The sequence below is a fragment of the Histoplasma capsulatum genome, assembly GCF_000150115.1.
Source record: "Histoplasma capsulatum G186AR genomic scaffold supercont2.13, whole genome shotgun sequence".
Taxonomy (NCBI): Eukaryota; Fungi; Ascomycota; class Eurotiomycetes; order Onygenales; family Ajellomycetaceae; genus Histoplasma; species Histoplasma capsulatum.
Window position 1 is genome coordinate 79,197 of NW_025544813.1, and position 10,609 is coordinate 89,805.

Consider the following 10,609-nt stretch of genomic DNA (forward strand, 5'->3'; position numbering starts at 1 on the left):
TGAAGTAAAACAGCGGAAATTTGCGGTTTCACCTAGGAAAGGTATTGTCAGGCCAAGCAGCTTTTTGATTATGATATCCCGTTTTGGTAACTATGTATTCTCTTTCTCCTGAGTTTGGCCGCGGCAGCCATCCCTGCTAGCATGCGACAACCATCACCATCCACACCCCTCCCAATATGTTCACGAGTGTCCAACGATAGTCCAGTGTTCTTGGCTGACACGGTATATGGAGGGATATGATGCAGAGAAGATGATATATACGATACTACACCCTTTCCGATTCCCCCTAAATCCAAGGCCAGGTACTCAAAATTTGTTTCGTCGGTTGGCATTACTTCAGTAATTTCAATCTCAGTCATTGAAGCATTATCACTGTCATCGCTATCACAGATAGAAAACATCCAGCAGGATAACAAAAGAGCTGTCTGATATAAATGTCTGGACTGCGATCGCTGGCTCTATAGTATCGTCGAGGGATAACAATGAGTGAAAGCGCCGAAATTAATTATACATAACAACGCAGAAGTGTAATGCCGTTGATGTGGCGGGGAATGGGGTGTGTTAAGGGATAATAAAAAATCTTCAGAAATGTACCAATAGAAAACTAAACAAAGAAGCAATCGCAACAAAGGAATGTAAAAGGTCAAACATAAGAGCAATAAAAAGCGTCAAAAAATATGTATATGCCGCGATATATTCCATCCATCCATCCATCCATACATACATAGTCGTTACATGCAAAATACTAGGTCACCGGTTTATTCCCGCCACCACACCAACACCTGTTTTCTCCTTCGCGTTCCACCTGAACTAGGATATTGATGCCTTTCTCGCTTAAGTAGCTGATCGTCCGCCGCCGGACGTCCTCCATATCCGCCCCACGCGAGGCAATCACATGTATCACCCCTTGAATTTGTTGGCCCGTCCCTCCATGCCTGGGCGTGTGTTCGAGGGAATGCTTTTCCTCACTGGGGTCTATGTTGCTTTGGTGATGTGTATGGGAATGATGGCCATGACCGTGATTGTGGTCATGGTCATCGTGTCCGTGATGATGGTGATGGCCAACGTGGCCATGCTTATGGTCATGATCGACAATATCGTCTAACCAGAATTTTGGAACGGAATACCCAGCGACTCCACGTAGAGTACTCACACCAGCTAATGCATCGCGTAGGCCATATTCAACATCCGCCGGAAGGGCGAGAAGTAAGGTTTTCGATGTGCTGGCCACCAACGGCACGGCAGAGGCAAAGATGAGAATGGCTATTAAACACGATGCGATGGGGTCGAATCCAGACCACTTGTAAAAATGCACGAGGACCGTGGACAGAACCACTGCCACCGACCCAAGAGTGTCGGCGAGGATGTGGAGGAAAATACCATGCATGTTTTCGTTGGTATGATGCGAGTGTAGATGCCCGGTATCGTGGTCGTGGCCACCGCAGGAGTGCGAATGCCCATGGTGATGGCCGTGGTCAAACGCCATTATCCCCACCATGTTGACAGCTAACCCAGCTACGCTCACAAAAAGGAGCTCCCCTATCCGATGGACCTCACTTCCAGACACGAGTCTTTCAATGGCCTCGTAGACAATTTCAATACTTATGATCCTGTAAACGGTTGTTAGGGACATCTTTGTTAGGTTTTGCGACAGTCATGCCAAAACTTACATGAGAAAGATGCCGTTGGCGAAACCGGCCAACGTATCAACCTTTCCGTATCCATAAGGAAATCTTACGCTTGGAGGCCACTTACTCATCACGGCGGCGCATAAACCTACTGCGAGCGCAAAACAATCGAATAACATGTGAATGCTATCGCTAAGTAAGCCGAGAGAGCCAGTCAAAATTCCATAGGATAACTGGACAAGCATGAACCCAAAATTTAAACTGTAAACAAGGAAGAAGAGTCAGTCGAAGCTGGTTATAATATGTTATCTCCTGGAAGGAACGTACCACATAAAATAGAATATCTTCCGCGAATCTTTTTCCTTGAGGATCCCATATATGAAAGGCCAATGCTCGCAGGTCTTCAATAACCATCTAGTGATTCGAGAGGGAGAGTTTTCATTGCTGTGGTGATGATTATGGTGGTACTCTTGATGTCCATGCATGGCATGAGAATAGTCATTGGTCTCTGATTTCACCGTCCTAAGATCCAGGCGAACGAAAATATAACTAAGAATGGTGAAAGAGCAGGTTGACGCAAGGTCTGAAAATTCCATGGGAGATACAATAGCACTGACAACAAGGGAGAAACCGGAGCCTGCAATGAAGCCTATCTGGTGTTTACTTTGGAACGTTTTAGGCTCGATACTTAGAAAGGATATTGCTGAGAATAGCCCTACCATCAATATGCTGGTTAAAGAAGGCAGAGCGATATTAATACCGCCAGACATAATGGCCATGAGTAAGCAGAAGCCTGCTAAAATGCTGCCCCCTCGGAAATATTGGTTTGTACTGACAAGTGCAGCTGGCGAGGCTGAGAAGAAATTACTCTGGGTTTGACGGGCAGAATCAGAAACTGAGGACTCGTAGGTTGACTGGTTGGGATGGGCTATTGAAGACGGCTTTCGCATATTCATAAAAGGGGGTTGAATAATAAATACTGAGAACATAAGAGCAAGATATCCTCTAAGAATCAGTAGCCAGTCAGTGGATGATGTGACCCCGACGGTATCTAGAACCATCATTCCAAGCAGGAAGAAAACCGTTCCATTGCGTTGTGTTAAATGAAATCGGAACTGTTTCTGGTGATCGTTGTCATGATCAAGCTGGACAATCGGGGATACTCTAGAGACTAGCAGGAGAAGCATTGTGATGGAAACTCTTCCATGGCCCAGGAATAGAGTCGCATAAAATGGCAGACCGATGGCTATCATCACAAGGAAAATACTCCGGGGAGATAGCACAGCCGCCCCAAGAGATTTCGTTTTGCCTGTTGGGTCATTCAAGAGATGCAACTGGGTTTTCTTTCGCATTTCGGTGTAGAGGCCTATTATAAGCATCGTGATCGACACCAGCGTGCAGGTCATGAGAAATTCTCTTCTCGGAGGAGGGTGTATCAGGCCGAATTCTACAGACTCGTCCTTGACATGTCCTCTGGGATCGTGGTTTGGAGAATATATGTTTATGAGCAATGAGGATATGAGGTAGGGAGTGGGCACTAGCATGCCTGCAATGACTTCGCTAGAAAGAAGCCTAAAGGCGTAAACCTGGTCAGTATTGATGTACTTGATCCGTCGCAATTCAATCATGACAAAACTGACTTGCTCATAAGAGAGGCTGACTGCTCTGAAATCTCCGGCGCGGCACCCATTCCCTCGCGCATCGTAGCGGTCGAGGAGCCCAACGGCAACTCCGACAGTGAACCGCCATTTCCATTGACCGGATCGCGCTTATTGACCTGTGCAGGCACATTGTTTTGAAAAGTTGGCGATCGCGGTGATATTTTGGGAGGATAGCCAGCAGAGCCGAAAATCGAATGCGAAATGGGCTCGATGGGAGTGCCACCAGCATGATGCTGCGGGCTTGGATGAGCCGAGAAGTTGTTCGAAGGAGGGACGGGGGGCCCTGCGTAGCCCTCGCGAGTGCGCCGATGGCCTGGAGCCGGTGGTTGGAGGCCACCACGGGCAGGATTGGCCATGGACGGATATGATGCTACAGGCATTATTCAATTTTCTCCATCATATTAGAAATAAAACCAATATTTCCAACAACGTTAGACGACCGTGTTGGCCGTTCGATGTGTGACGAGAATGTAATATCGAATTGCTATTAAACTCCGTCAATTGTCGAATAAGAGACGAGCGTTATCGCCAGTATTCAATCCGATGCTGTGACCTCCCAACAACATCCCGCAGTTAGCTGTCTATATTCTCCTTGTCCGTGTCTGCGTGCTGGCCGTTGTCGGTTGATGTTGCTCCAACCGTCGGCCCAAACATCTGGGATCCAGTCCAGGTCACATGATTTGTTGGAGTCAGGCGAACTTTGGCTTGAGGGATTGGATTTGATTGGATTAGGTGGTTCGTCCGTTCTACGACAAGTTGGCGCTGGTGGAAATCAAGCTCGTTCGCGCCAGAAGTTCGAGATGTTGGGGATGGTGAGGTTCTGCGATTAGTAATCTCGTGCAGCTTCGCACGGCTCCCATTGGCCTGGGAGGAAGCCTCGGTTATCTGTTGTGAAGACACTCAGTCCACTCTGTTGCCACAGTAGGGTGTGTTTATTGCTTCCTTTGGCAAGCAGGGGATACAACGTGTTTTCTACAAGTTTAACACTAACGATGTCTATCTGCTTTTCTGTTTGCCTGTTAACTGTCTGCTTACAAACCTGCCTAAAATTGTACAGAGATTGAAGATTGAAGACTGGTCACATTCCACCCGACTATCCGTCCTGTAAGCTTAATGAGGCCGGTGGTGTCGTGTTAACTACTCACTAGGTGTCCCAGAGGGGCGCAGGATTGAATCCTGCGGAGCTCACTTAACCAACTCCCACTGTTAAATCACAAAACGGTACCGGAAGCTCCCAGCCTTGACTGGGTGTAACCAGGTGCTAATTCTGACTGACCTTCTGGGGCTAGAACCCCCCAAGATGCGTATCTATCCAGTACTGATCTAACTTGATGGTGGCGTGGTGGTGGAGCAACCCGCAGGATGGCGAATCGTTGTCAAGCTTAACTGGTCGGAAATTCACCACCATTTCACTCACTAACTATCTAGACATCTCCAAATTCTGGGAAATTAACATTTAAAAACTACCTAATCAGGGCATCCAGGGCCCAGCAAAGACCTAGATGAGACAAGGCCTAGGTGCTCTCAATAGATGGTTAGAATAAGCAAGGCCATGACCACCAATTGATAGACCAGAATACTGAGATTGACAGCTGGAAGATTGAGGGATTTAACTAAAACTGAGTAGCTCTGATGTCATTCTTAGTGAGAATCCCACTTAGATAGACTAGTTAAGAAACTCAGATGAGTGGCAGTGTTCTAGGAGGAAAGATATCCTCTAATGATGATCTGAAAAGACAAAAATGGTGGTTAGTTATATAGAGTGTTAAAATATTGTAGATAGCTCAAGTTATAAACTGCAGGGGTTTGTTCTGTAGATTGTATTCATTTACTAGTGGTTTATTCCTTTTATTCTTGTTTTACTGTTGTCATTCTTTAATCTCTTTTTATTTAGTAAGCTTGAGTGAATTGTGATTTTGTAAGAAGTATCTTTTGAGTGTTGATTGATTCTGAGCTGGAATTTTGTATTGTAAGTGAAAGTGAGTATTTGTAAAGCAATTAGAATTAGAAAAATCCTGAGCAATACTCAGGTGGGTGTCAGAGTCTCTGACTGGATATACCCTGATTTGAAGAAGAATAATAATAAATAACAATGTGAGCTTAATGGATAAAGAAAGCGATAATGGATGCACGCTTCTTCCCTCAAAAACAGAATTAGTATGCAACGGAATATGACCATCTCTGGCAATCGAAATGTAGGAGGTGATGGACGCAAGTATCAGTTGTCTCTTTGAATCCATTCCCTTTTAGCGGACTTCCTACATTAAAAGTTCAAGTACGAGTGAGTGTCCGGAAAAAAATTCGCTGGGAAGTACCAGCATTCGGCACGCCGATACCCCATCTTCAACCCAGGTACCGGCATGCCGAGATCCAGGGCAGATCTATTGGGAACGGAACGGAATATCAATTTACCGATAAGGCTTAATATAGCCAGCGGAGAATCCATAGTTAGAGCTTCATTGTCATAGAACTTCATCATAGACACGTATATCATCAGGAAAGGCATTGCACGTTTGTCTGGCTCAAGCTGTAGGGTTGTTTTAGAGCATGGTTGCCCGGCGCATGGCGATTATCTGTGCTCATTTCTTGACGAAGCCTACGAGTTCGTGCTGCTCCTTGCAGTTATGCTTCTAGCGATCGTGGCAGGAGTATTGCTCTCCCTGGCCATTTCTATACCGGTATTGATATTTATCTCACCATCTCGCTATGGTCGGAATATACCCACATCTCCAGGTTTCCCATCAAAATCCAAAGAACCGATTCTCGAACCTCCTTCTGTTCAGATCGTCGTGCTTGGAGATATTGGTCGCAGCCCACGGATGCAGTACCATGCATTGAGTTTCGCGAAACATGGTGGAATTGTATCAATCATTGGACATGCCGGTACAGTGTTTACTGGTTTCATTGCTTCTCTATTTTAGATCCTAAACACTGACCCTGTGTTCCGATTGTTAGGTTCCAACATCCACCCAGATCTGGTGGACCATCCTCGAGTCTCCATTATCTCTTTAGCCTCACCTCCAAGCTTCCTACAAACTCACAACAAGTATCTGTTTCCATTTGTTGCTTTTCTGAAGTTGTTACACCAAACCTGGCTTTTGTGGCTTGCCTTAGCATATCACTCCAGGCCCGCACAATGGATGTTGGTTCAGGTCAGTTTCCATCAGTATATGAGCTTTCCCGTTATTGATTTTCTCTTTCTGCATGTGGTCTGCACCAATTCGTCTGAGATGACATCGTCTCTGAACTTACTACTGAAATATCCTTTAATTGCCCTCCTCAGAACCCACCCACTGCTCCAACTTTAGTGGTAGCCCAAGTTGTTTGCCAACTTCGCAAAACGAACCTCGTTATCGACTGGCATAATTTTGGGTACTCCATCTTGGCGTTGAAACTTGGTGATGGTCACCCAATGGTTAAGATAAATAAATCCCATGAGTCCACATTTGGTCGTTTCTCCTCTGCACATTTTTGCGTTAGTAATGCCATGGCAAGGCGGTTACGTGATGATTTAAAAATCAAAACACCTATTCTCGTTTTGCACGACCGGCCACCGTCCTGTTTCCAGCCTTTTCGAAATGACGAGCAAAAGTATGCGTTCCTGTCGTCTCTTTCGGAAACAGCTGAATTCGTCGGAGATCTGAGGGCGGGAACTTGCCGTCTTCTAGTCAGCTCTACTTCATGGACACCGGATGAAGACTTTTCGATTCTAATCGACGCATTATGCCGCTATTCAGCCATGGCTTCGACAAGAAACCTTGGCCTCCCACGGTTGGGCGTCATCATAACTGGGAAGGGTCCACAGCAGCAAATGTACCTTTCCCGGATTGCAAAATTAAGAGGCCAGGGCAAGCTTGAAAACGTGAAAATTAAAACGGCATGGCTAAGTTTAGAAGAGTACGCTCAGCTTCTCGCGAGCGTTTCTCTTGGTGTATGTTTGCATACTAGCAGCAGCGGCGTTGACCTACCAATGAAAGTTGTGGATATGTTTGGAGCTGGACTCCCGGTGGTCGGCTGGAACAAATATGAGGCATGGCCAGAATTGGTATCTCAAGGAGTCAACGGCCTTGGGTTTGGGAGCACCGATGAACTTGTTACTCACCTGGTTGATTTATTTGGTGGGACCGAGGAGAAACTCTCCTTACTTCGTCAAGGTGCACTCCAAGAAAGCGAACGGCGATGGGATGACGAATGGGATCCAGTTGCTGGAAAGTTATTCGGACTACCTTACAATCCCTAGACCAAAAATATCTACATGGGTACATCTGTCCGTCCTTGATAGGAAGATACACACAAGTGGATACTACCACTTCCGTTAAATGATCCATCAATATTTATTACTTATTTGACAGCAGCTGTTATTTGCGGGGTGAGGAAAGAGGGTGAATTATATAATAATATATAGTCTTTTGGTTCGCGCTCCAGGATCCACAGATACCAGGGAATTTCTTTCCTCCCAAAGTCTCAGGGCATCTCGATAAACCGTCCATCAAGTCCTTGCTCTCTACTTAGCCAGTTAGAAGTACAGGAACTGTACATTCACGCATCATGAATGTACTGGGAGACAACAGGTAGCGAAACTACCCTTTGAATTTCAACAATATCAGCATTCTGTTTTGGAAGGATGTTGATACGAAACCGAATCTTGGCCATCTCTCAGTTATCCAGGTGTTATCTCCTTCACTTTCAACCTGTGTGAATCATGCACCTAACTATTTATGGCTTGAAGATCATGCTCGCATTTGTTATTTCCAACCGCCTTCCTGATGGGAGCTAAGCTACACATACTCTTGTGCCAGCAAGAGCTCAAAAATAGACAAAACATTCCTTAAAGATCACCTCCTAGAAGACTTTTTATATGGGGTTGTCTTTCAATTAGTATACAGAATAAGCATTTCCGATGTTCTACGGCATAATCAAAGGCTGTGAACCTTATTATGTACGCACTGCATATGTGAGGACTCGAAACTCCCTCACAGCATCGAATTGCTCAGAAGAGGTTTGGCACCAACTTCGCCCATCCGTCTGACGCCGCTGAAAAGCCACTTGAACCTTCGCTGCCTCGTCAGACTTGGCGGAGCACCAGCACGGTCCCTGGGTAGCGTATCAGCACAAGAGATGCATGACGATCTCAAAGGTTATGAAAAACCGGCACGGGCATCCCCTGTTGTCCTATCTGCAAAACTCTCCTATACGTTGACCTCCGCAAGCAATGGTCCGAGACCACAATTATTTATGCTCAAACTCTGCTGGTTTAGTTGAACCTTGAGGAACACCATTTCGAAGAATTGTTGCTCTCAAGCCTCCAGTTCTCTGAATATCGATCCAGCTGAACGGCTCAACTTGAAGCCACCACTCGATAGGATTTAGTGTTGTTACTTAGTGCGGAATGCAAAGTTTTGAGGATGACATCTTCACGTTTCCTCACGGTTCGAGAGCACCCGTGCCGACCACATCGTTCCAATTCACATCAACATTCATATATTGCCTTTTCCCATATGCCAGCAGCAGAAGGCCTGAGATGCATTTGTACTGTAAATCGCACGGGCTGGGGGAAACCGGGCTAACATTATACTTTTTCATCAATCTTTTTAACAGTATTCCTGACCACCTATCGAATATATAAAACAACGGTTTGGAAGCCCCCTTGCCTTTCCCATCAACTGCACCTCATCTACTCAATCTATGGGGATTCCGGCCAGACGTTCAGACGACGATGACATCAGCGAGGGATTCTCAAAATAAAGGGCCTCTTATTCTTGTGGTCATGTGGGTTGTAACCTGCCTTACCACTGCGGTAGTGGCGACGAGGCTCTTTGTCAGATCCAGAATGGTGCGGATGGTTGGACTTGATGACTGGCTGATTTTGATATCCATGGTATATTAAAATGTTTCTGTCTTCGCCATGCCCGAATATTTTATCATATTCCCTTTCGAGTATTTTCGATTCAGTTCAGTTCAGTTCATCCGCATTTTACCTTTTATTTAATATTTACTGTTTGATCGTGGATGTGGCGAGCTCACTAACCACTTTATATTCAAACCAAGATCTTGAGCTTTATCTTTGTCGTGTTTGTTACGATTAGCATACGTTATGGATTTGGAAGACATGAGGACACTCTGACGCCGGAGCAACTCCGCGGTTCAAGACTCAATGCTCAGATCGGCTCACTCTTCGGAATACTCGCAATCTCATTTCCGAAGCTCGGGGTGGCGGCGATGCTCAACAGGATTCTTGTTCCAACTCGTTTCCACCGCAATGTGGTCTGGCTCCTGAGTGGATTTAGTCTGCTGGTCGGCTGCATCTGCTTTCCTGTCCTCATGACTATTTGCCGCCCTCACCGGGCAACGTGGGATAAACGCGTCAAAAATCCCAAGTGCAGAGACCCTTCGTCATCCACTAACTATTTGATATTCGTTGGAGGTTTGTCATATCCCTCTAACACCCTAAGCAGGGACTAGCCGTATGGAAATGGCCTATGACGCATTGACTGATATATCTCTTTAATATAGCGGTGTCTGCGTTCGTGGATCTGTACTTCGCAGTGTATTCAGTGGTTGTGTGCTGGCAGCTCAAAGTATTGGTATTGAAAAAAATTGCCGTTTGTGCAGCACTGGGACTTGGTCTAATGTGTGTGATTCCCGTGCCATTTTGTTCTGTCGTGGACGACCACTTCTCACCAGTCATTGTCTTTCACAGTGCTTGCGCCGTGGCGATTGTCAAATGTGTGCACCTGCCAACTTTGAAACAGAGAGTCGACACCAGTTGTAAGTTGCTAACCGCCCGCGGCACCCGGGAGCTCGCATGGAGGGACTAACAGCAGATGTCCTACAGACAGAAGCAGTGATTTGATAATTTGGACCCTGTAAGTTAATATCCCCGTTTGCCCCAATCCTTTCGCCCCTCGTACTTCATTTTACGCGAGACTAACGATGAGGAAAAATTCTTAGACTCGAGGCGGACACCGTTATTATGGCATCTTGTATTCCCACGTTAAAGCCTCTTTTGCAACTGTTTCCAAAAAGGAGAACGAGCCCCCTAGTATCTGCGAGCTATTTCTTCAGCGCTGTTCACCCCGGTCGCAGAAGCCATCGAAGTAGTTTCTCCGGCGAAAGCCAGCAATTGAAAGAGCTCGCTCGGCCTTCTCACATCCATGTCAACAGTGCCCCAAGCGAAGATACAGTGCTTCCATTGCCTTCCGAGCAGGGGGACGAGCGATCAATTGGTCCTTGAGACAATGGTATTGCTTTAGAAGGTATTGTTTTAGAAGTTGAATTGCGACCGATAAGCGCCGCCCGCAAATCTGGTTCTCTTCTCCG

General features: G+C 46.1%; 4 protein-coding genes across 4 annotated transcripts; 2 read left to right on the forward strand and 2 right to left on the reverse strand.

The window, feature by feature from the left end:
* Positions 1-745: 745 nt before the first annotated feature.
* On the reverse strand, positions 746-3,645 carry HCBG_07983 (cation efflux protein/zinc transporter; the record flags this gene model as incomplete). Its single annotated transcript, XM_045435032.1, has 3 exons — positions 746-1,610; positions 1,956-3,188; positions 3,269-3,645. The coding sequence occupies 3 exons, from the start codon at positions 3,643-3,645 to the stop codon at positions 746-748; spliced, it is 2,475 nt and encodes an 824-aa protein (XP_045284338.1).
* A 217-nt stretch (positions 3,646-3,862) lies between these two features.
* HCBG_07984 (uncharacterized protein) lies at positions 3,863-4,721 on the reverse strand (the record flags this gene model as incomplete). Its single annotated transcript, XM_045435033.1, has 3 exons — positions 3,863-4,174; positions 4,435-4,492; positions 4,711-4,721. The coding sequence occupies 3 exons, from the start codon at positions 4,719-4,721 to the stop codon at positions 3,863-3,865; spliced, it is 381 nt and encodes a 126-aa protein (XP_045284339.1).
* Positions 4,722-5,913: 1,192 nt separating this feature from the next.
* HCBG_07985 (beta-1,4-mannosyltransferase) lies at positions 5,914-8,123 on the forward strand (the record flags this gene model as incomplete). Its single annotated transcript, XM_045435034.1, has 3 exons — positions 5,914-6,172; positions 6,245-6,441; positions 6,573-8,123. The coding sequence occupies 3 exons, from the start codon at positions 5,914-5,916 to the stop codon at positions 7,527-7,529; spliced, it is 1,413 nt and encodes a 470-aa protein (XP_045284340.1).
* An 882-nt stretch (positions 8,124-9,005) lies between these two features.
* On the forward strand, positions 9,006-10,523 carry HCBG_07986 (uncharacterized protein; the record flags this gene model as incomplete). The annotated part of the gene is made up of 5 exons (XM_045435035.1): positions 9,006-9,167; positions 9,338-9,713; positions 9,803-10,057; positions 10,125-10,155; positions 10,241-10,523. 5 exons carry the CDS (start codon positions 9,006-9,008, stop codon positions 10,521-10,523), a joined length of 1,107 nt encoding a protein of 368 aa, XP_045284341.1.
* Between the last annotated feature and the right edge of the window lie 86 nt (positions 10,524-10,609).